A 25672-nucleotide genomic window follows, 5' to 3' on the forward strand; every position below is an offset into this window, starting at 1 on the left:
GTCCCTTCATCCAATCCGTACTTTTTAAATTTGCTGACAAGAATACTGTGGAAGACGGTATCAAAAGTTTTGCTAAAGTCAAGATATATCACATCAACTGCTTTCCCCATATCCACAGAGCCAGTTATCTTATCATAGAAGGCAATCAGCTTGGTCAGGCAAGACCTGCCCTTTGTGAATCGATGTTGACTGTTCCTGATCACCTTCCTGTCCTCCAAGTGCTTCAAAATGGTTTCCGTGAAAACCTGCTTTATGCTCTCCGGCATAGAGCAGTTACACTGCAGACCTTACAGCAGCGCAGCTGCAGCCGTACAGCTGTGCCATTGTAAGGTCTGTAGCGTAGACATAGCCTTAGTCATGATTTCAGCTTGCGTTTATAACTTCATACATAATGCTGCTACATGCATTGTGCCACAATACTAGTTATCAGCAAGTTATGAATTTTTAAATGATACCTCATAAAACATGACTTGTGCAAAAATTATTACAGTGTGTAGAGGGTGTGAACACAGCAGTATATTCCGTCACAGGATTTATTTATGGAAAAGGAGAGCAAGTGGGAAAGGGAGCAGTAAAGCTCATTTTCTTTCTCTGCTTTCTTTTGTCCCAAAGTGCTAGAGATTTGCTTTGTGCCTCCTTGCAGTGTAGAACTACTTGATTGATTAAAAATGGCAGAGAGTGTAGTTAATAAGTCTTCCGTTTGTGCTATGTGAGCAATGAACTGAAGATAGCCTTCACCACCACTACATTGCAGATATTTATAACAAGGGCCCCTGTATTCCATGACAACATATATTACATCCCTTGCCGCAGAATTCTGCTCCAGAATCTCCTTTTTTATTTTTAAAAAATTGTTGTTAACTGTAATTGTTGCAGAGAGCCTTAAAAATATGAGCTGGCTGTAGCCACTGCAGTGCTGTTTTCCTGATTCTGCAGCCAGTTTGAAGCTATCTTTGAGAGTGTTGCAAACTTTCTCATTACCGCACTGAAGTGTTAGCTCTGAAACCTAATGATGCCAACATAATGTAAGCACTGTTAATTTTTTCTGTACTGATTGTTTTTGCAGAAAGCACACTGTTAATGTGCTTATCTCACAATCCCAAACTGCCTCCTCTGCCAAAAGCTCCAATTTTCTTTATGCTGCAGCCCAATCTCCCATCATGGCAGAAGTTAATACAAAGCTCTGCAGAACACTGAAAATTTAAAATGTGAGGATGGCTTAAAATAAATATAATTTAATATCAAAGAAAGTAACACAGGGAATGCTGCACTGATGGTATTAGCATTTTCATACCGAATTCCATAAAAAACTCCATTTTTAATATTTAAATGAAGCTGCCACCGAATTTCCAGCTGTCATGCTCAATGCTATAGAAACCTTGGTCTTTGGGGGCAGAATTTGGGTACATGGAATTGTCTTTATAACAGAATTCTTAGGACTTGCTTTTAGAACTCTTTAAATGAGGCTCTGAGCTGGCCGACTGGCCTGGTGTGACACGACCATGCCGGAGGTGCAGATTTGATTCCAGGTCCTGGTCTTTTGCTCCCAAGCTCAAGGGCTAGGACTGTTAGAGGCTGGGTTCATATCCTGTTGGAATGAATGGACTCCCTTTGACTTCAGTGGGAGCTGGATTGGGTCCCTCGTGAAGGGACTGCTCCCCATAGTTTGATAGTGATCCTTGAGTTAGCCTGCCCAAGGAGCGGTATTGATTGGCTCTGCGGAGAATATTCCTCAGCCAGAAAGATGGTCATCATAACATTAAAAAGAAGGTTACATTGGAATCAGGGAGAGGGGGTAACCTCTGAGCACAGCAGAATATGGGAATGTTGTGTGTCATTCTGTATATAGCCTGCAGGTTCTTGTAGTGGGAGAGTTTTAAAATGGGTTCCAGTTTGTCTGATCAGACTGAAACTGTGATGTCTTTGCTCCCTTGTCCAAACAGGGAAGCCCTGATACAAATGTCATAGCAGACCACTCATACAGTCTGTCCCCAGAAGGGGTCCCAGAGCAATTAACACGAGTTCAGCTAATGGTTTCATAGCCTGGACCTGGGTTAGTTCCTCCCCTCACCCCCGGTTCCTTCGTGTTTTTAATTGACTTGCATGTGCATGACCCTTGAGTAAGTGCTGATATCAGTAAGGAGAGTGGCTTGCTGCTAACTCTGCAATCCATGTGACTGCAGTTTCCGTTAGTTCGTTCCGCAAGATCTGAAATTAACCTGATGCTAAGTGAGAGGAAGAAGAAGAAGAAAAAAAAAAAGGCTGCAGCTAACGTTGCCTTTTGTGAAGCAGCTGAGCGAGAGCAGGAGGGCGGCTGTGTGCAGCATGAGTGCCCGCGATCTGTGCACGCTGCCCCGAGCGGTGAGTAACCCCCCAAACTGGGCTCTGCGCTTCGCCCTGTGCAAGAGAAAGTTCAGGGATGGGTGCAGGGGAGGGCAACGGTCGGCAAGAAACTCCCAGGTGGGTCGGTCGTTACGACAGCCATTGCAGCCGGGGTTTACTGTGTGCGCGTCTGAGCCCGGGGAGCGTTTCCAAGCGCTGTGTGCGGCGAGGTCCTGCGGGCAGGCAGCAAACTCCTCCAGTGCAGGGGCTCGGCGGTGATCGGGGCTGTGCCAGCGTCGGGAAGGCAACGCCCTCAGGTTCGCTCGCTCTCGTGGTCTCCCTTCGGAATCGGAGTCCTCAGCACCACCCGCGCCGGGGGTGGAGGGTGCTGCAAAAGCCACCCTTTGGCCCCCATCCCAGGCCGGGAGACAGACGGAGCGGGGAGGGCTGTCGCTGGAGGGAAGAGGGTTAATGCGGGGCAGTCAGAGCTCGGAGGGAGCAAACACGGCGGCTGCGGGAGAAAGCCTGAGGCAGAAAAGAGAGAACCTCTTATAAGGGAAAGAGTTGGAGGGTAAAATGCATCGAACTGTTGAATAAAGGTGAAATGCGGTAGAAAAATCTGTGTGAAGGAAACAAGGCCGCTGGAAAAGGCTGAACTAAAGATGCATCGAGGTTGGTCTGTTTTAGGTTTCAATACCGCATCTGTTCCGGTGGTATCTCGGCACCGCTCGAGGCATGGAGGGCCAGATCCCCAACTGCTGCAAATGGCTTCAGTGGAGCTACACTGACCTCCGCCAGCTGAGGATCTGTCCGAGAGGAAATATAGAAAGAAGAGTGGGGAACCCCCAGGGAGGCGCAGTACGCGATCTCTTTGATAAGGCGTTGGCTTCATACTGTTTGAATCTGTGATTTCGTGGTGGTTTGCCTGGTGGTAAAAACAAAAATAAAAAAATCTGCAAATTGCCCCAGGTGTGTCCAAGACTCTAGATCTAGCCACTTCAGCTGCCAGAGAGACTCCTCCATTTCTTTAGTTCACAGGTCTGAAAACACTGCTCATAGAGTGTGAATTGTGAGTAGTGTAATCCAGGTCTCCTGGCATGGTTGCCGTTGGTTTATCATTCTCCTGCGTGCAGATGTTATAAACTCTGATGCCATGAATTGCCATTATTATCTGATTTCACTTGATCGAAAAGCAGCAAGTTCCATTGGTCTCCATCACTGGAACCTTAATTTAGGACTGAATTTTCAACAGAAACTAAGCCCTGAACTCCCCTGGAGTTGTGGGTGCTCAGCATGGCTAAAAGTCAAAGCCCTTGTTTGCTGGTAAGATGTATAAAGAGAACATTTGATGCATGGGATTTTGCAACTGATAATATAGAGGGAAACTTCTTTATGAAATGTGTCAGTTAATCGATGTGGGAAAAGAGCTATTCAATTAGATCCCAGCATCAAAATGTAGCATATTTCTACACACATTGTCTACTCCTCTATTAAACTCTTTATGGATTTGTGTTCTGAATATTACACCAATGCCAACAGCCCCCGCTGAGCTCAGGGTCCCATTGTGCTTGGTGCTGCACAGAACACACACTGAAAAACTGTCCCTGCTCCAAAGAGTTCAGCCTCAGATCCTCAAAGGCATTTAGGCTCCTTACTTCAGTTGATTTCGGTGGGAGTTAGGTGCCTAAATACTGTTGATTATCATGTTAATAGATTGATAGACAATGGGTGGGAAAGGAAACAGAGTCACAGAGAGGTAAAATGACTTGCCCCAGGTCATAGGCCCTGAGTCCCAGTAGAGTGCCCTAGCCACTGGACCACACTGTCTCAGTGGAAATAGGTGTGAGGTTACGTCTCTATTAGCATTAGAGAGCCTCCTGAGTGGCTTAGACATTGGACTACAGAACCACAGAATTAACCTGCCCTATTCTTACACCAGGGGCTGGACTGTGCAACAGAGACCATCTTGTTGTAATAAACCTCAGAGTAATTAATAAAGTTGGGGCCAGAAGATGCCTCCAGTGCAGGTTTTCCTGTATAGGACTCAAACTCCAAAGGACCAGTTCCCCAGTGCATTGGAATGGCACTGGACACACTGGGAAAGGGAAGACGCATGTGGTTTTACGCCCTACCTGGAGCCTGGGGCAGAGTTTGCCTCCCAGAGCCATGTTATGCTGTCTTGTAATAGTCCTCTAGGAACTGTTAAGTCAACTGAGAGCCGCTGAAGTCCAATGTGCTCCATCCACATCTCCAGTGTCTTCCTTATGCCATAGTGCAAAGGGTGCTCCATGGGGCATTAGTCCCACACTGTATAGCTACGTCTGGTAAGGGCAGTGGATCCAACACCACAGTGTGAGGAAAGTGCTGCCGAGAAAATGTTTAGAGCCCAATTCTGATCTTGAGCTGACAGAGGATCTAAAATCCTGGGTCCATGTAAGAAGGTTTGGGAGGCAGAGACTGTCTCGTCTTATGTTTCCTGGGAAATCCTTTGGTGTGCCAAAAAATAATCATGAATGAAGGGGAAAAAGCAAAGCAGATCTTTCAAATGTGTCTTATCTTTGGTTTCTCTCTTTGCAGGACTGTTGCTGTTGAGATGGAGTCAGTGTTTCTCAGTCTCTCGCTGAGTCTAGTCTTCATAGTAGCAGGATGGGGAAACAAGACTGGAATGGTCCTGGCAACATATCACAGGACCTGCAAACTAGTGAGTACTCTTATGCAAACCTGTGAACTTGTAAATTGTTCACTTCTTGCTGCACACTGCCTTGAGAAAAGCAGAGGTATACTCTGAGTATGTACTCTAGAGGCACTGGCAGTGACTGCTCAGTGTAGGCCCTATTCCATTGTTTTCATTCTAGCCTATGACTTTCACCATCAGGCTGCATTTTCCAGACTTGATCTCAGCCCAAAGTTGTTGCATTTTTTTAAATGTGAGCAAAACCTGGTTTGTCATTTTTGAATATGATACAAGAGGCTTATATGGTGCACAGTGAATGAAGCAGGACATCTTGTGGAGCTGATTGATCAAGTGGAATAGGTGTCAAGATAAATATTGCCATAGGAACAGCATTTATTCACTTTGTCTTTGAAATTAATAAAAATATGGAAATGAGGTGGGGACGGGTGTGATGCCAAATGAAGAAGTTGGCTAGGCTAGAGATCGTGATTCACAAATAGGAGGGGCGGGGGGTGATGTTTGGAAATACTGTGTGTACTCTCAAAAGTGGCCACTGATTTCTAGGTGCCTCCGTTTTTGGGTAACTTCTGGTATGTTGGGCCTGATTTTCAAAGGCGCTGAGCAGCTGCAGCTCCTTGTCTGGAAATGATGCTTATTTGCTGATCGGTAAAGTGTACTTGAGGATATACGGCAAGCAGAGGAAGATACCCCAGGAGCTTTTATGCTAAGGGATAGATTTTCAAGTGCTCAACATCAACAGTTGAGGCCAGATTTGTAAAAGAGCTCAGCTGCACCCAACGTGCTGACCAATGTACAGAGCTCTGCAGAAAATCTTACCACTTACTTAGGTAAATAGAACTGAGCTTGAAAATCTGGCTCCTATTGTGGGTGCTGAGCCCTTCGGAGGATCTGGCCTGGCATGTGGTACCAAACCAAATGCAATGCTTCCCCTGCATTATTTTCACCATTTCTTAGCCTTCGTCTTTTAAGCAGGGCTAGGTGATTTCAGTACATCTGTGCTGCTTCCTGCTGACAGAACTGGTTCTGCTCCAGGCAGCCAGCTTCTGTCTGATAAGAGGTGCTGATTAGAACAGGGTGGATGTTCTCCAGTTTCTCTTTTGTTCTTTTCTCTTCTTGTCCTGTTTTCTTCTTTTTTTTGTTTGTATTACATTAGTGCCTATAGCTCCCAGGTGAGACCAGGACATCATTGTGCTAGATCCTGTGCATATGCAAAGTAAGAGACAGCCCGTTCCCCAAGTTTTACTGCTGTTCTGTTTTACAGATGAAGGATTGAGGAAGGCATAGAGAGATTGTGTCTTAGCCAAGGTCTCACAGGGACTCTGGGGCAGAACTTGGAGATGAATCCAGAATTTGAACCCCAATCCAGTGTCTTAACCACAAGATCAACCTTTATCTCCTCTGTGCTTTGTACTCTTAATTTCTCCTCCTCTTCCTGCATCCTCAAACCCTCTTCTCTACATCATTCCAAATCCCCCTTTCTTCTTGATTGGCTCTTTCCCCTTCCTTGGTGAGGAGTCTCCTTTCTTTCTTCCTGGTCCCTCATTTGCTCTGTACTCTGTGATCCTCTTTCTCATCTGCTCAACGATACTGACCCCCACATCCAATCTCTTGATCCACATCCAATCAGTGGGAGCTCTAATGGCAGGTCTGCTCTACCAGTGCTCTGCTATATGCTGCTGCTGCCCGTGGAGCCACGAAGGGTGCAAGTCAGAGACTCAGCCTCCAGGCTCAGGCTGGCTGGTGCTATTCCAACAGGGTAGGCAGGCGGGGAGAATGTTGGAGCAGGATCATGTCCTGTCTTGGTTTACTCCTGTAGGCAGGCTCTGCTTTCCAGTGCATCCCAACAGGGAGACCTGCAGGGAGATAGGGAACATAGTCGGTCAGCTGGAAAGCAGACCCTGGCTGTAACTTGAGAGCAGGCCAAACTGATCTCGTATGTCTTTTGAGAGGCAGTTATCATCTGTCCCCAGCTGCCCACAGACTTCACCATATCAGTGATTCAGGCAAAAATTACTGCTGCTGCCATCTGATGTTTGTCATCTGGGAGAGATGGAGAGGTCAGGGTGATGGCAGAAAATAAAGAATCAGATGTTGTACACCCTCTCCCATCTGAACTCTAAGCCTTTGCCCCCAGTTTCACTATTTCCAGTGTTGTTTATGTATGGATCTAGATATGTTTACATTTTTTGTTTCAGGTGCACAGAGCTGTGGATTGCAATCGGAGATGGCAAGGCACAGTCCCGGAAGACCTCCCAGCTGACATAGAGGTGCTTTTCCTGGATCACAACACTATACGGACCCTAAAGAATACCTCTCTGCGGCAATACCAAAATCTGGAGACACTGAGCCTGCGTGAGAACAGACTGGAACTTATTGAACCTGGGGCCTTCCTTGGCAGCAGAGACCTCAAAAATCTCTTCTTGGCAGACAACACCCTCTTTACAAACTACTCTGTGACGGCTGCTGCTCTTCGCTCCTTACAAACCTTGAGGAAACTGGACCTGTCTGGGAATCATCTCACTGAGGACATGGTGACTACCATGCTCTGCAACCTGTCCTCCTTGGAGTCCTTGTCACTGGCCAGGAACATCATAATGCGCTTGGACTCCTCTGTCTTTGAAAGCCTGAGCCAGTTGCAGGAGCTGAACCTGGAGAAGAACTACATCTATGAGATCGAGGGGGGCACCTTTGAAGGCCTGCAGGGTCTGAAGATGCTTAATCTGGCCTATAACTACATTCCCTGCATTGTGGAGTTTGGTCTGACCCAGCTCAAGATGCTTAATGCCAGCAACAACATCATCGAGTGGTTCCTGGCTGTAGAAGTTGATGCTGTCTTTGAGCTGGAGACGCTGGATCTCTCCCACAACCGGCTCCTGTTCTTCCCGCTACTACCAAGACAGAGCAAACTGCGCTCCCTGCTGCTGAGGGACAATGAGATGAGCTTTTATCGCAAACTTCCCAATGCTACGTCCCTCATGGATGTCACAGTGCAGTTCCTTCTTATAGAGGGCAATACCACTAATGTCACTACCCTCAGTCTCTGGGAAGAGGTCAGCCTGAGCAATCTCTCTTCCTTGAACTTTCTGGATATGAGCCAGAACCAGATCCGGTACCTCCCTGATGGCTTCCTGGGAAGGATGACTTCCCTGTCTCATCTGAAGCTTAACCAGAACTGCTTAGAGACCCTTCACATCCAGGAGAGAGAACCCCTGGGCATGCTCACGGACCTTGATCTCAGCCAGAATCAGCTTTCAGAACTGCACGTGGATCTAGGTTCTGAAGGCACCCTTCCAAACCTTAGATTGTTTAATCTGAGTGCCAATAGGTTGCAGAGGGTGCCGCCTAACATTTTCACCCACACAGAGATCACTACAGTTGACCTCAGTCACAACCACATAGACCTGTGTCCCCAGCAAGCTAATGCAAATGGGGCTGAATATCCCATCTGCATAGACTTAAGGAATGTAACATCCCTCAGGAAACTTTACTTGGCTGGGTGTGGCCTGGAAATGGTGGCCAGCAATACTTTCAGTGGGACATCACTAACACACTTAGATCTGTCTAACAATCAGAGAGCACTGGCTAGGGGCCTACAACCTCTAAAAGATATTGCACTAATGCTGCAGGTTTTATCTCTCAGGAACACTGGCCTCTCTTCCACCATGGAAGACATTGACTTCTCTGGCTTTCAGAACTTGGTAAGTTTGGACCTCTCTGAAAACTCCCTGACTAGCTTCCCAGAGTCCTTGAGTGGTCTGAAACTGCATACCCTGGACCTCCGGAGAAACCGTCTTCCCTCTCTTCCACAGCACTCAATGCAGAAGCAACTTGGGAGGAGTCTGAGTGTGCTGTACCTCAGCCAGAATCCATTTGACTGCTGCAAGCTGGAGTGGTGGGACTTCCTTCACAGTCTCAGGACAGTGCGTGTTGTGGACAGGGGCCAGGTCACCTGCAACTACTCCTCTAACATTATTAATACAGTGGGGCTGCCTGAGTCTGTGCTCCAGAGCTGCAGGTGGATGACAGTGAATATGGCTTTGTTGTACCTGGTGCTTACTCTCCCTGCCTGCCTGACCCTGCTAGTTGCCTTTGCTGTCATCTTCCTTACTTTCAAGCACAAGCTGCTTCAAATGGTGAAAAACCAGTACAGAGTGTCCAGCCCATACTGATCTCTGTGGGCAAAGGAGTAGGCTGTTGGCACACAGAATGCAGACAGAGCAGTAACTCTGTGATTGATGTGAGGGGCCGAGAGGAGAGTGAGCAGGGGTACTTTGGAGGGAGCAGCCAGGATACTGGCTCTCTGATGTTCTCATTGCTGCATTTTGAGTGCGTCGCTTCCTGTTGCATGTTCTCCCGTTGCCCTGCGCAGGGGTAGGGCCTTCTGCCGGGAAGCACAGTGGAGGCACTTGGAGTTTAAGTCAGAGAGCACAGGGTTCAACATGGAGTCAGAAGGCAAGAGAATGGATAATTAGTGATTGGAGTAAAGAAAATGGATTTTAAGACACTGAAGATGAGTAAATGAGAGAGAAATTCAGAAGGGAAAGGTGAGGATCATGATGAGGAAGAGCTGAACATAAGATTAGAAAGGGAAAATATTAAGAAAAATCAATGAGACAGCTGCAAAGTGGACTCATTGGATGCCAGGGAGTGAGAGGCAGGCAAGATCATCACCCTTTCCTAGAGACTTCACTGGTGACTAAGGAAGGGAGTTCAGGGTATATAAGTCCTGTGAAATACACCTCTACACCGATATAACGCTGTCGTCAGGAGCCAAAAAATCTTACTGCATTATATATCAAACTTGCTTTGATCCGCCAGAGTGCGCAGCCCTACCCGCCTGGAGTGCTGCTTTACCGCCTTATATCCAAATTTGTGTTATATCGGGTCGCATTATATCGGGGTAGAGGTGTATAAAGCAAATATGCATCTGTATACACTATAAACATAAACCAATGAAGCTGCAGTTCTGAGTTAAGACCTACAGGGATCTATTTTTTCCTAATTGGAAACATAAATTCCCATTCATGACAATTTACTTGAATTTATGTTGAAATTGAACAGACTTGGTCAAATCAGAGTGCGAGGATGTACAGTTGCTTTTCCCTCCCCACTGTCACCCTCAGACATTATACATTTATTCATCACCATAGTATCCAGGAGATGTATGGTTTTGTGTTATACAAAAACTGTTTTACATTTATGTAGTCTCTTGAATGCTGATTAACAAAATGGGGGTTGGTTTGCATAAGGACTAATTAATTCTCAGTTGAGTAAATGAGAATATTGTATATGTATTACGTGCAAAATAGAATATGCAGGTGGAGTGTGAGAGTGAAAATCCTCATTCTATTTATTGCAATGTAGTCATTGCTCAACCAGTATTTCAGAGTTAAATATCTAGCCCATTTAAAATCATTTGGTCATCTTTGTAAATTAATGACCAAGATTAAACTGCATAGATAACCCCTTGCTAAACTTTACTTTTTAATCAACTCATTTTGAGCTGTATAATGTAAAAAAAAGGTCCCTATCACCTCAATGATTAAACTTTGAAGAACACACTTTAGTTAATGTTTTTTGAGGGTGAGGCTTTATTAAAAGAAACAAACCAGGAAATGTTTTTCCCTTGGATATCACTTAATATGGCAAATTTCAATCTGTGATTGTTTCAAATTTTCACCCCTTAAAAAAAAAAGGTCAAAAGAGATTGGAAACTGGAACCACAGCAACAATAACAGCAGTGAGAGAACATATCTCATATTTACATTTTGGTCTCTGTAGAAACAAGCACATGACAATGGAATTGGCAGCTGTTCTTGACTTACAAACACATACAAGTGATGATTAGATTTGTTTGATAAGATGTGTAGAACAATGCAGTTGAACATTTCTAGGCTATCCACTCTGGTGTCATCAATTAGGTTTAAGAAGCTATCCCAATTAAAGAAGAGGCCATTTAAAAAAAACAGTTTGGGAATAATGTAAAATTGAATGCAAGATACAAAAATAAATTATATTCACTTTATTTTTATTAACATTTTTCTTCTGTAAATTTTCATTTGGCAACTTCTATATTAAAACACAAGATAAAAATTGTAAGTGGAGTCACAACCCCGCTCCCTTACCAAGTTTATGTGGAGTTGTGGGAAAGCCATGCTGATGCTGGCACCGAGTATGGTAGATAGTAGAGTGCTATCTGCAAGCTACTGTACTACAAGCCAGTGCCTGCATCTGGTCTGCCGTGGGATTCCCAGAGTAGTTATATAATTCAAGGAAGTATTTGGCTTAATCTTCATTTTTTCAAAGAGTTTGTGTGGGTGTGTGACGGGAACGCGGGGGTGCAACCTGGAACTAGGGTACCGCTGTGTCCCCTTAACTCTCCAGCTTGGGCTGTCTTTCACAATGCTATGTTAGTGACCTGGAGCAAACCCCTCCAGGTGCTGTTATCACTCAGCACAACAGCATGTGGATCCCCACACTCAGCTAGGTTGCATGAATGGTCCTAAAGCCACTCATGAATCACACAGAGAAAGGCACCAGCCAATTACTTCCAGCTCCCCAGCTTTGCACCCCAGAGCTATACCATCTTGTCCCGGTCAGAAGCCTGACTAGTGTAAGTTTATTACCCAGTCTGCCCCTTCCCCAATGTCAAGAGGACATATACAAGCTTTTGTAAACTGAGTTGAGATTTCCCAAGCACTTCAACCGAAACACAGTTTTAGGTAAAATATAAAACAGATGTATTAACTACAGAGAGAGAGATTTTAAGTGATTATAACTGGTAAGCATAAAAGAGCAGAGCACAGTCTAAATCTTAAATTTTGTTACACTAGATAGTATTTAGATCAAGCAGTTTTGTCACCTCACAAAGCCTGGGACCAATCTCCTCAGTTGAAATCTTTGACTTCCGGTGTTCTTGTTGCTTCCTGTGTAGGTGGGGGAGGAGAAAGGCAGAAGCATGATGCTACTGTCCCCTGTTTTATATCCTCAGTCCATGTGCCTGGAAGACCCTAGTCCAGGCATACCTGGTGGGCCTTGCTGAGTCACAGGGTTGAGCAACTCTGGTGTGGTCTTGTGCAACTGAGTCACAGAGCTGAGTAGTCCCCACTGTGTGGTACTTGCTCAACTGTCTTTGAATTGTAAAACCCTTGTTTATTATTCCCTTGGTGATCAATGGCTGGTGATGATTGTTCAACACCCGCCCGGATGTTGGTCACTTCCTTTGTCATTGTCACTGGAGAACTAGCATTAGAGCCTCTCAGACTTATAACATATTTCAGTAATAGCCATCCAGCAAAATCTCATAACTTTATACACACCAATGATATACATATTTGGACAGAACAATGGATTTCAGCAGATCATGACTTTTCATATGATATCTTTCATGGCATGGTTTGTAGGAAATATATCATAACTATATGACAGGGTGGCTCTAGTTTTTTTGCTACCCCAAGCAGCGAAGCGAAAAAAAAAAATAAAATAAAAAATAAAGCCGCGATTGGCGGCACTTTGGCAGCAGCTCTACCATGCTGCTTCATTCTTCGGCAGCAATTCAGCGGCGGGTCCTCTGCTCCGAGAGGGAGTGAGGGACCCGCCGCCGAAGACCCAGACGTGCCTCCCCTTTCCACTGGCTGTTCCAAGCACCTGCTTCCTTCGCTGGTGCCTGGAGCTGGCCCTGACAGGTGAATATGGGGGTTCCAGGGTGCTGTTTTGAGGTACAGAGTGCCACAGGGTGGAAATTATCATGTTTATCTGGGCATTTATTGTAATTCACACTAGCTATTAAGTGCTCCTTACCATAGTATCTGAGCACCTACCTGTTTCCCTCAGGCCACATTTCCTGGTCAGGGAGCTGTGTGAAGAGTGGCATGGTACCCATCCCCTACACTAGGATGTTCTCAGCTCACTAAGTTGGTTCTGAAGCCACTTAGCTGTGCTGTTGCCATACAGGAACCATAGTGAGAGTCAGGATCTTGCCTAAAGCATTCTCAGACAAGAGATTTGCCTGTGAAGTGAACTTCCTGAGATTAGACTAATCCAAGGCCTCATAACATTCATGCTCATTGCAAGACTCTTCTCTTCGATAAATCTTTCCCTCTGTAACCAGTAGGGTGACTGGGGGTGGGAAAGAGAGTAGGGAAAGGGCTGGGAAGATAATTCCCTTCTACCAGAATATTCCTTGCAAATCTAACTTGCGTCGGAAGTACTTAGATGGGCACTCTAATAAAACCATTAGATGGGTAAGACAGGGAGGTAGGTAGACTGGTGACTAGATCTCGTGCAAATCTGCAGAATAAGAAGAATCTATAAGGGTGCTTCTGACCGTAAATCTTCATTGCCAGAGAGATTGAAATAGGCACTTTTGAGGTCAAAACTGACCCTGTTGGGAGAGCAGCAGAGTCCTGTGGCATCTTATAGACTAACAGACGTATTGGAGCATGAGCTTTCGTGGGATGCATCCATCCGACAAAGTGGGTATTCACCCACGAAAGCTCATGCTCCAATACGTCTGTTAGTCTATGAGGTGCCACAGGACTCTTTGCTGCTTTTACAGATCCAGACTAACATGGCTACCCCTCTGATACCTGTTGGGAGAAGCATCCATGAACTATGAAAACTGATGCTGCTCTGGGTTTTGTGGTTGAGAAATCTCTTACGACCCTAGCACATTTTCTCTTTCTTTAGATTTTATTTCTCTAACGCTGCTCGGATTTCTCTGGTTGAATGTTGGTCTAAGGTTTACTGACATTCCAAAATAATTGGCTCTTAGCATGGCCTCAGTCGAATATCTGCCAGGTCAACACCAAGGAAGCTGTTGCAACTGGCACAATTTAGAGCAGCCCCGAGACTGTTCTATGTGGTTCTGGAGGCTAGAAAAGAACCCATTTGGCCCTAGTGTTGGGGACCTATAAAGATGGCTTAAAGCCACCTTTGTTCCCTGCCCTCCCACCTCGGCTGTGATGAGAGGAGATCACCCACAGCTGAGGACTGAGCACTTTATTTCTAGCTCTCATGTTCTTAGTCCTTGATTTTGTAAGTTGGATTGTACCACAATATGGTGAATAGAGATGCAGTCACTGATGTAGCTGGGCCATGCCCACTAATGGTTTTGAATATTAGATAGGACCATGTCCTAGTAATGGGACCAAGTAGAGGGACTAGGACAGATGGCAGGTGTGGTCATAGTGGCTGCCCTATGAGGAGGTAGGCAGTCATGCTCTGCAAAAGCTGAAGCCTGTGCACTGAGAAGCCGCTGTGAACGAGACTAGCCACTGAGATGAAGAAAGATTATTTGGCACCTCCTATTCAAACCACTGACCTTGGAATGAAAGAGGGCAAGGGGAAAGAAATGGGGCCCAGGGCATTTGCTCTTTATTGTAAAAGTGGGTGGAATAAACACCTTGATGTGAGGGGGGTTGGTTCGTTCCTAAGGAGGCATGGAGCTGATCCAGCAAAGCACTTAAGTTTGTGACCAGTTTTATTGAGGTCAATGGGACTATTCCCATTCTTAATTGGTTTGCTGGATTGGGGTCCATTAAGAGGAGGGACCAGTCTGTGCCCTTCCCCTCCATCTCTGGAAGAGCGAACAGGGAGTCAGGACTCCTGGATTCTATTCCTGCCTTTGCCACTGAGTCTCTATGACACTTTGGAAAAGTCACTTACCCATTTGTACCTCAGTTTACCTTTTTGTACAAAGGGGATAATAATACTTGCCTACCTTTCAGGGGGCTGAATTCATCAGCTGGAAAATGCTTTGACATCTTCTGTTTAAAGGAGCTATTGACATACAAAGTAATTGTAAAAGGATTTTGATGTGCCTCATTATTTATGGACCTGATCCTGTGAAGTGCTCAGCATCTGCAGTTCCCATGGTTCAGCACTTTGGGGGGTCTGGCCCTGTGGAAGGAAGCCCAGCAGTATTGATGAGCTAGAGCCCCACATGGCCAGGTGGTGCTCTGGGACGAGGTGTCACGTCAGCTTCTGAACTCTGGTTTACCCTTCCTCCTTGTACACATCTTTTCTTTCCTCTCTCTCTGGTGTGGGGGGATGGGCCGTTCTCTGAGTAGAACATGAACTGCTCCCTTTCCATGTGCATCTGAGCTGTGCTAGTGTGGAGCCGGGAAATGCTCTTTATACAGGGGAAACAAGTACTTGGAAGAAAGCTTGTTGCTATTTATATTTTAGACAGAAATAACTGAGACCAAGGTAAGTCCCAGGCTGGGGAAATCCTTGAGCAATTTCAGTTATTCTTTTGCCCGTAAGCAGTTCTCTAATGACACAAATCCAGAACACCAGGATAGAAGTGAGACAGTGATGAGCTATAAATAGACACACATCTGTTACATGAATACCATCCCCAGCAGTAGCTGGTGCTAGCTGGATCTTGTTTGTTTGTAATTCCTGTATTTTTTTTCCCATTCGTTTATTCTGGTATCGTTGGCAGGTGGAAACAGCAGTCACTGAGGGGCTATATCTGCAGCAAAACTACAGAGCCTTGGGAACGAGATGGTTACCGATGTCAGTGGGAAGTAACGATGGACAGTTGAATTGACAAGATAAATTAGATACAAAGAGCCACTCGGGGCAGGTCTCCAAGGAGGTTAGAGTGCCTGGGACAAACTGCCACTGCTCCAAGGCAAGGGGGGTGTTTACAATGGGCTGACGGACTGAGGCTAGAGTCAGAGACTTGTAGGGCAGTGCCTTGCAATGGAAGGCTGGCTACAGAGGGATAGAAGATGTCACTGCTAGCCTTCATAGCGGATAAGAACTGTATCCATTAACATCTGCCCTTTGTTATGGATTTATTCGCAGAAGAATGTAATTAGGAATCACTGCTTTAAACATAAAGCTTAATCCTAAATCTGCTGAGTGAGTGGCAAAGCTCCTGTTGGTTTCAGTGGTGCAGGATCAGGCCCTGCGAGCAGTGCTACAAGCACAGAATTTGGAAGCCTAATGACACCCATCCAGGCCATTAGCCTGGAATGCATACTGAGCTTTTCTTACTACTTGAGGCCTCCCTGTGGTGGTTTATAGACAGGAAAACCACACGCGCAGGGCTGGGCCCAGTTCTCTGTTCTCTGGTATATGCACACATGCCCCACTCTTCTAACTTGTGTCTTAGCCTTTTGCTGAAGCTGACACCAGGGGCCAAGTCCCCAACTCTGCATGACGAACACGCAGTGCCAGTGGGGGGTTGAGTTGCAGTGTACAATGCCCCCAGGGCATAGGTCCTGGAACTAGGGGTGCTTGAAGTGGTTTCCATCATACGCAGGGTTATGCCGTTATACGCAGGGTTTCTGAAGATGGATTTAAGTGACTGTCATAAACATTCAGCTAAGGGTAGCATAAAATCCCTCCTTTATCTGTAAAGGGTTAAGCTCAAATAGCCTGGTTGGCACCTGACCAAAAGAACCAATGAGGGGAGAAGATTTTTGTTTTGTCTCTCTTTGTTGTTCTCTCTGGGTCAGTGAGGAACCAGGGCAGGGAAAATACATCTCCTAGAGCCATACCTGACCTAAGCATCTAAGATTACAAATTGTAAGTAATAGGAAGGAAATGCATTAGATTATCTTTTATTTTAGCTTGTGAATTTTCCCTATGCTAAGAGGAAGGTTTATTCCTGTGTGGTTTTTTTTGTTTTTTGTTTTTTGTAACTTTAAAGTTTTTCCTAGTGGGGAATCCTCTGTGTTATAAATCTTATTACTCGGTAAAACTACCTTCCATCCTGATTTTACAGAGATGCTTCTTTTACATTTTTCTTTATAGTAAAATTCTGTTCTTAAGAATCTGATTAGTTTTTAGTGTCCTAAAAACCCAAGGGTCTGGTCTGTGCTCACCTTGGTTACCTATTTGGTTGGTATATTATTCTCAAGCCTCCCCAGGAAAGGGGGTAAAGGGACTTTGGGGATTTTTTGGGGAAACAGGAACTCCAAGTGGTCCTTTTCCTGAATCTTTGTCTAACTTGGTGATGGCAGCGATACCATCCAAGGGAAAGGAAGAATTTGTGCTTTGGGGAAATTTTTAACCTAAGCTGGTAGAAATAAGCTTAGGGGGTCTTTTATGTGGGTCCCCACATCTGTACCCCAGAGTTCAAAGTGGGGAGGGAACCCTGAGATGGTGGTAGGGGTGGGATACATTTGGTTACACCCAGATAACTGCTCAGAGTTATACAACATACCAGTATTGTTAGAAACTGGACTTTCAAGAGGATATAATTTCAGTTGTTCTTCCCTTGCTTTTTCCACTTGGAGTTGAAGTCTAGCCATGTGCTGTTGCATCTGGTGAATCCTCTCCTCTCTTTTAGCAGCTTCTTTCTTTCTTTCATCAGCCGCCTTCTTCAGCTGGGCCAAGGCTTGCTTCTCTCTCATTCGAATTTCTGCCAGTTTTTGTTCATGCTTAAGTTGCAGTTTATTTGCTGCCTTTTTCATTCCAATTGCTTCTGCAACTTCTGCAGCATCAGGTAAGGGCTGTGCCTTCTGATCACTGGCCATTAACAAATCTCTCACTTCTTGATTTGTAACTTTCTTTCTAAAGTTTACCCCTTTTCTGAACACAAATCTTTCAGGACTTTTTTGTCAAGGCCTTCATATGCTCTTTGCTCACCCATTGCAATTGCTCTTTAACCAACCAAATTCTCACTACCAAAATTCAAATTTGGATAGCATGGGGTTCTGACCCAAAGCTTAATTGACTTGGTTCTGTGGATCCTAGCATGACTATGCCACTGTAACAATGCTGGTTCTGGTGGGACCCAATTAAGAGTGCCAATTCGGGACAAATTGCTTAAAGCAGGGCAGTTATAGCCCAAGGCTTTGGTTTTTCCACCTCTAAGGCAAATCAAATCAGCCAGACAGAGGGGACTTTGGTTTTACTCCACTGGCTAACCACAAGTCAGACAATCAATTCCCTTAGACACTCCAGTTTCCCAGTATCGCCACCAGTGCCACTTGTTATGGGGATGAATGGTTACGAAAACCAGTGCCACAGTAAAAGAAAAAAGGTTCTCCCAATCCCAAAGGACTAAGCCCCAGACTCAGGTCAATATACAAATCAGATCTTACCCACAAATCACGCTGTTGCCAATCCTTTAGAATGTAAAATCTAAAGGTTTATTCATGAGAGGGAAAAGATATAGATGAGAGCTAGAATTGATTAAATTGAATCAATTAAATACAGTAATGGCAAAGTTCTTGGTTCAGGCTTGTATCAGTGATGGAATAAACTGCAGGTTCAAATCAAGTCTCTGGAGTACATCCCCCGCTGGGATGGGTCATCAGTCTTTGTGAACAGCTTCTGTTTGTAGCAACATCTCTCCAGAGGTATGAAGCAGGATTGAAGACTGTTTGGGGAAGTCATTCCACTGAGAGGGAATGGGCAAGGATATTTCTACTTATGGCCGCTCTTTTGAGGTGTGCCAAAGAGTGGGATAAGCCCAAGACCAGGTCAAAGCCCCTCTCCAGCCACTCCCCATAACTGAGGTTCCATTTCAGTGAGTAGCTGTGGATAGTTTTTATATCATTAGTAGCACATCTAGAGATGCATGTGTCTTATTCATTCTGTTTTCTCCTAGAGCTCCAGGAAGAAATTACAGCCAGTGTGGAGCAGGCTGTCCAGCACTGTCAATGATTTGGGGGGCGTGTCATAAACATACAGCTAAGGGTAGCATAAAATCTCTCCTTTACTTGTAAAGGGTTCAGAAGCTCAAATAACCTGGTTGGCACCTGACCAAAAGGACCAATGAGGAGAGAAGATACTTTCAAATCTGTGGGGGAAGGTTTTTGTTTTGTCTCTCTTTGTTGTTCTCTCTGGGTCAGCAAGGAACCAGGGCAGGGAAAACATATCTCCTAAAGCCATACTTAACCTAAGCATCTAAGTTTACAAATTGTAAGTAATAGGATGAAAATGTATTAGGTTATCTTTTATTTTAGCTTGTGAATGTCCCCTTTGCTAAGAGGGAGGTTTATTCCTGTTTTTTGTTTTTGTTTTCTTTTGTAACTTTAAAGTGTTGCCTAGAGGGGACTCCTCTGTGTTTATAAATCTTATTACCCTCTAAATTACCTTCCATCCTGATTTTACAGATATGCTTCTTTTACTTTGTTTCTTTATAAAGAAGTTCTTCTCTTAAGAATCTGATTGGGGGTTTAGTGTCCTAAAAACCCAAGGGTCTGGTCTGTGCTCACTTTGGTTACGTATGTGGTTGGTATATTATTCTCAAGCCTCCCCAGGAAAGGGGATGAAGGGACTTTGGGGATATTTTGGGGAAACAGGAACTCCAAGTGGTCCTTTTCCTGAATTTTTGTCTAACTTGGTGATGGCAGCGATACCATCCAAGGGCAAGGAAGAATTTGTGCCTTGGGGAAGTTTTTAACCTAAGCTGGTAGAAATAAGCTTAGGAGGTCTTTCCCGTGGGTCCCCACATCTGTACCCCAGAGTTCAGAGTGGGGAGGGAACCCAGACAGTGGCTAACTTTAACCCTGTGTAGGTGTGTGGCCTAAGTGTCATTCCCAGTGCCACACCACGAGTATGTGGGAATAGAACCTAGTTCTCCTAACTCCCAAGAATGTGCTTTCGCCATGAGAGCATACCTGCTCAGAGGGGGCAGATTCTGGCCCCTGCTCCATCCCACTGGCTACTCTGGTGATTTACTGTCAGAGATGGAGGAACAATCCACCCAGAGCAGGAGCAGAATGAGGCTGACATCAGTGGCACTATGCTGCCTTCAGTCCGAGGCCCCAGGATCAGAGGGCGCAGTAGAGGAGGAGGCTGATCAAGCTGGGCATTATCCCTAGTTTTGAGCACTGCAGGGATTCTTGGTTGCTGTGCTGTGCAGGGGAGGCTGCTGGGGGCTGCTCTAACTTACACTGGGGGAGTGTGGAAAGGGTGGATTTTGGCCCCCACAGCAGCCCAGAATCTGAAGGGTGCAAAGATGGTGTAAAGTCTCCTTTGTACCCTTCCGTTAGGCTGTGCTACTGTCCTTGCACTTCATGAACAGACCCCAGCTTTTTCCGTCTGCTATGCCAGGTACCATGCATGGGGGCCGACCAGTCCCTTATCCTCATGTCCCTGCTGCTGGCCCCTCTGCATTTGAGGTGGGGCAGGAAATCTGTTTTTTATGTGCTGGGAGCAGTTGCCTTTAGCGCTATTGTGAGAACTGAGAAACGAGTGTGCAGATTCTGCCTCACAGGGCGGATGTGTTCGCTTCCTCTACCTTGCTGCTGAGCAGCAGAGAAGCTGACGTCAGTTCTCCTTTTTGGGGGGAGTTGAGGGGGGAGGCAGCCTCAGCTCAGCATGTGGGCAGGAGGATGGGCATCTGTCAGTACCCAGCAGGAAATGGGTGGAATGGAGTGGGCACGAGCTCAGGATTTATTCAATCAAGCAAGACCAGGGTAGAGGAAAATGTGCATGAATTAGAGATCGAGAAGTGAAGGAAGCTTTATGAAGGCAACTAGCTGCCTTGCTGTGTTCAGATTGTCTTGTCTTCTGTTCCCATAGCTGGAGCTCCCAAAACTTTGCCTGCAGTCACCCTAGCTGGAGGAGATCGAGGCTAGAGTGGCATTGCACTTTGACTAGCATTTGGCTTTGTATTTGGGTCTAGAGCTGGCAGCATTTGGAAGGTTTGGGTTGAGGTGGGCTCTGGGTTCCCTCAGGTCAGGTGGGATTCTGCTGTTCATAGGGAGGTCAGTGAGGTGTTTTCTTGGTTTGGTGGCTGGCAGGCAGAAAGGGTGGGGAGTTGGGTAGAGAATGAAGGGACTTTCTGCCTCTAGAAGGGGGTCAGGACTTGGGCTGGTGCATGACTGGGCTGTTAAGAGGAAGTGGGTTGGTTTCTGTAGTGGGGGAGGAGGGTTATTAGTTGGGAAGGAACTGAATGGATTTCCCCCAACTGGAATGGATGGGGTGGTTGGGTCAGCATTGTTAGATTGGGCAACTGCGTTGGTTACTTTAGTGGGGAGTGGTGGTGAGGGGAAGAAACTTGTGTGTTTTGGGGACTGCATATTGATTCATAATGGGGAGGAGGGTTGAGCAAGCTGGAACAGTGCTGATTTTAAGGTGTTGGGTTTGATCTAAATGCCTTGGGAACTCTCTCCATGCCATGCTGCCACCGCAGCAATCAGCAGAGGCATTTGGGTTAGATCCCGCTGGATTTAAGTAAGTGCCCGGATTCATTGTTGGGTTCAATCTTCCTCCCTTTCTGTAGCTGAATGAGTTAGAACTGCATCAACCTACTCTGTGCTGGCAGCCACAAAAACCTTCAGCTTGTGGGGGCTGTTTCCTGCTGAGCTGAAATTCTGGCAGAATTGAAACCAGAGGCTTTCTGCCTTTGTTTGTGTTTTTGTGTGTGCATGCATGAGTTTAAGTGGCCTGTACCTCAAAGCCAAGCTCCTGAAACATGACTCAACTTTCTGGCTCCTCAGGTATTTATGGCTTTAGCCAGAGCAGTTGTCTGAATAATGGGGTGATGCTTTGCTTAGGCCTTGTGGCGTTCATCTTGAATCAGCAAACTTTTTTGCATCTGGCTAACCTCAGTGGGCTGAGTCTGACTGCCTTTTCCCTCAAAGGTTCTTTGTGCTGTTTTTCAGTGGTTTTTCCTTTCTGCTTCATTCTAGTGCTGCATTTTGTTTTCACCACAGGATTATAGCTCTTTATTGTGGCCACATTTCTATTTTTTTTCAAGGGACCACTGTCAAGGTTGAGAGATTACACTGATAGCCATTGAGCCATTCCAAATGCCGCTCAGGTACCCTAGATATCATTCTATTTTTAAAAATGGAAGCTGAAAAACTATTATTTAAAAATAAAATAAAGTGTATTGGTGGTTGGAACCCTGAGATAGAAAAGCAGCACAGTTCTTTTCTTTGATAACAGTACTAGTGTTATGATCCCTAAGTTATTCAGGGGAGAGGAGTTTTGTAAATTGAGTCACGATCATGACTAGAGTGATAGAGAAGGAAAAAAGCATTTATACACAATGAAGTTGGGTGGGGAATTGGGAGGATTGCCTGGGCAATATAAAGCATTAGAGCTACAGGACCTGATTCAAAGTCTGTAGGAGTCTTTCCATTGATCAAACCTGTGCATTTCAGCACAAGCAGCTTGTAATGTCACACACACAAATGTTAAATGGTGCCCTATTTATGGAAAAATGTAGAGAAAAACCATAAATTCTTCCAACGCACAACTTGTCTCTAACCTAAATCTTAACGTATCTACTGGGGATGTTCTCAGTACACTTCCATACTATGAGCGTTTGCTTCCGGAGGAGGCTCTTTGGACATTTATAGAGCACATACAAATAAGAGCAAAAAGCACAGATGCTATTCACACAGATGTTGTAATGGAAACTTGTGACAAAACTGAGAAACATCTGTTGACCAATAAGCCCACTGAAATACAAGGGGTAAAATACAATAAAGCTGGTTGTTGGCAAAGATTCTTCACTTGAGTGCAATTAGTTCAAACAGCTGAACAGTACAAGAGCTGGAAAAAAGGTTCTGCAGGTGGTAGCATAATAATGCTGTGAAGTGACTGGACAAGAATTCAAATTTTTGCATTCACAATCCTAATACAATGACTGTGTTTGCAGAAAGTCTTTGGAGATGCCATACAAAGGCCGCCATATTTATAACACTAGTCCATTACTGTTCAGCTGGCATAGCTAATTAACGCTCACAAATATATCCTGCACTGGGAAGGTTTAAATGTGAATATCTCATAAGCCACTTGGCAAAAGATGTGGGGAATATAGGCAGAAAGATTCATATTCAAATATGATAAAGGAAACACATAAACTAGTGCCTAGTGGATGAAATTCATCCCTGCGCAGAGGGCCAGCCCAAGCCCCTCATGTCACTTATGTCTCATTTAAGGATCCCAAATAAGACTTGAGTCCTGTGCAGACCTTGTGTATTGGCCAGCTGAATGGGGTGAATTTCAGACAAAGTGAATAAAAACGCAGGGCTTGCCTTACCATGAGGGGAACGGAAGCGGCCACCTCAGGTGTCAGACTGGGGGGCACTAGAACCCAGAGTGTAGAAAATTGTCTGCTGCTGGTGCGTATGTATTCTGTCTGCTCTGGATGCACAGAGATGGTGGAGTGCTGTGTTGGAGGAAGAAGGGCACAAGAGATATAACAGGCAGACAGGAGAAAAGGTGAGAAGGAATAACAGAAAGCAGCAGGAGCTGAAAGGAGAGAGGAAGAGGAACCTCTTATGTACTTTTCTAGCACCTCCAGGAGCCTGGACTGATTAACACCAGCTTCTCAGGGAGCTTCCTGTTTCCTGCTGCTTCCCTGAACCCACTTGAGGAGAACAGGCAGTCACCTGAAGTAGTAGGAGCCAGTTAGGCCCTTAAGATGCTGATATCTTCCCTCACTCAGGCCCTACTACCAGCCTGCTTATTTGAGTGTTGAGTCACTATAGCTGGCACAGAACAGCAGTCATGAGTGAAAGAAGAAAACTCCCCTTCGGGGCAGCAGTCAGAAAAAGAAAGAAAGCAAAGGAAGCTTTTCTATCTAAGCAGGAAGGAGCTCTCCTGAGATACATAGACACAAATGTTCATGGTGAGCCTTCTGGCCCCAGTGAGGATGTGAGTGGTGAGGAGATGCCTGATCTTCCAGTTAGTCAGAGTGCAGGTGACCTGGCAGCTACTGCAGCATCCATACCTCCGTCTCAAATGGATGTAACCATGCACATTCTTGAAGAAAAGCGTAGATCAGAGAAGAGTGTGGAGGAGGCACAAGAAACAGCTGCTGCTGAGGTTAGTTCCTTAAGTCTAGATGATCCAGGACTGTGGACCCACTTGAGCAGTAGCCTGAGAGACTTCCTTGTACTGCATGGGCCACAGCAAGTGAAAAACTTCACGTTCCCCAAAGACAATGAAAATAGAAGTTTCCATCCAACACATTACTGGTGTGAAATCCCCAATGGTGACAAAGTGGAGAGGCCATGGCTTATGTACTCAAAAACCCAGAATGCTGCATACTGTTTTTGTTGCAAACTCTTCCAGTCTGATGTTCCAGCCACATTGGGTTCTACAGGAGCAAAGGACTGGAAAAATGTGGCTAGAAATCTAGCATGCCATGAGAAGGCAGGAAATCACCAGAGAACATTCCATAGGTGGAAAGAGCTTGAGATGAGACTAAGGTTAAAGGCCACCATAGATGATCAGTATCAAGAGAAGATTGCATCAGAGTCTCTTTACTGGCAAAATGTTCTGAAAAGGCTCATAGCCATTGTGAGAATGCTTGCTACCCAAAACCTAGCACTACGTGGCACTTCAGATCAGCTGTATGTGCCAAACAATGGAAACTTTTTTACAATTGTGGAGCTGATGGCTGACTTTGATGCTGTACTCCAGGATCATCTAAGAAGAGTCACTACCCAAGAAATGTACACACACCACTACCTTGGAAAAACAATTCAAAATGAGATCATGCTGGCAACAAAAGTCAAACAGAAGATTGTGACAGATCTGAAGTCAGCAAGATGTTACTCTGTTATTCTGGACTACACACCTAACATCAGCCATACGGAACAAATGACTTTAATGGTACGTTTTGTAACAACAGAACCTAGTGAAAATGTCCCTGCAATGGTGACTCTCAGAGAGCATTTTCTAGAATTTATTGACATTGATAATACTACAGGAGCTGGTATGACAAATGTGCTTCTTAAAAAGCTGGAAGATACGGGAATTGCGATAGCTGACAGGAGAGGTCAGGGCTACGATAATGGTGCCAACATGAGAGGAAAGAACACAGGAGTGCATACACAGATCTGAGAGTTAAACCCTTGATCTTTTTTTGTCCCATGCAGTTCTCATTCATTGAACTTGGTGGTCAGTGATGCAGCATCAGGTTCTAGTGAGGCTGCTGAATTTTTTAATGTAATTCAAAGCATCTATGTACTTTTCTCTGTATCAACTCATCGATGGCAAATTTTGAAGCAACTTCCGGGAACATCCTCTCTGACACTGAAACCACTGAGTGCTACACAATGGGAAAGTCGAATGGAGGCAGTAAAGCCTATCAAACATGAAATTGGGAAGATAGATGATGCCATAGTTGCCATTATGGAGGATAATGCTAGGACAGGAACTGTTCGTGGGAGAACAGTGGCAGAGGGAAATGGAATCACCAGAAACATACATAACTTCACATTTCTGTGTGGCTTACTGTTGTGGCATGACATACTGTTTGAAATAAATATTGTAAGCAAGAGACTCCAAGGTGTTGACCTGGATATATCTGGAGCAATGGAACAACTGGACAAAGCAAAGTCATACCTACAGTCTTACCGGTCAGATGAGGGATTTCAAAATGTTCTGAAGAGTGCACAGAAGCTGGCAGAGGAACTTCACACTAAAGCTATTTTCCCACCCATTCAAGAATACAAGAGTCACAGAAGAAGACGACAGTTTGATTATGAGGCATGGGATAATCCCATAAGAGACTTGTGATACAGCATGGCCACAGGACAGCAGGAGAGTGATAGAGGGCAGATATGTAAGCCCCAGGATGATGAGAGCCTTATTCCCTGTAGAGGGAAGAGAGGTTGCTATAGATTAATTAGAGCACCTGAAGCCAATTAGAGCATGAAGCAGGGTGAGCACCCACTCCAGCTCTGAAGGGGTTGGAAAAGCTCTGCAGACGGCTGG

At 45.3% G+C, this 25672-nt stretch overlaps 1 protein-coding gene across 4 annotated transcripts in view; it reads left to right on the forward strand.

The window, feature by feature from the left end:
* Positions 1-2214: 2214 nt before the first annotated feature.
* NRROS (negative regulator of reactive oxygen species) overlaps positions 2215-25672 on the forward strand; it is a 32145-nt gene continuing 8687 nt past the window's right edge. The window contains exons 1-4 of one of the 4 annotated variants that reach the window (XM_050965453.1): positions 2215-2361; positions 4900-5023; positions 7213-9032; positions 18591-18679. In XM_050965453.1, the coding sequence (XP_050821410.1) occupies positions 4916-5023; positions 7213-9032; positions 18591-18679 (2017 nt within the window). In that variant the 5' untranslated portion in view covers positions 2215-2361; positions 4900-4915. Of the gene's footprint in view, positions 2362-4899; positions 5024-7212; positions 9813-18590; positions 18747-25672 lie in introns of those variants that run through there. The other 3 variants (XM_050965452.1, XM_050965454.1, XM_050965451.1) reach the window with 3 other exon arrangements.

Source organism: Gopherus flavomarginatus, chromosome 8 (genome assembly GCF_025201925.1).
Source record: "Gopherus flavomarginatus isolate rGopFla2 chromosome 8, rGopFla2.mat.asm, whole genome shotgun sequence".
NCBI lineage: Eukaryota > Metazoa > Chordata > Testudines > Testudinidae > Gopherus > Gopherus flavomarginatus.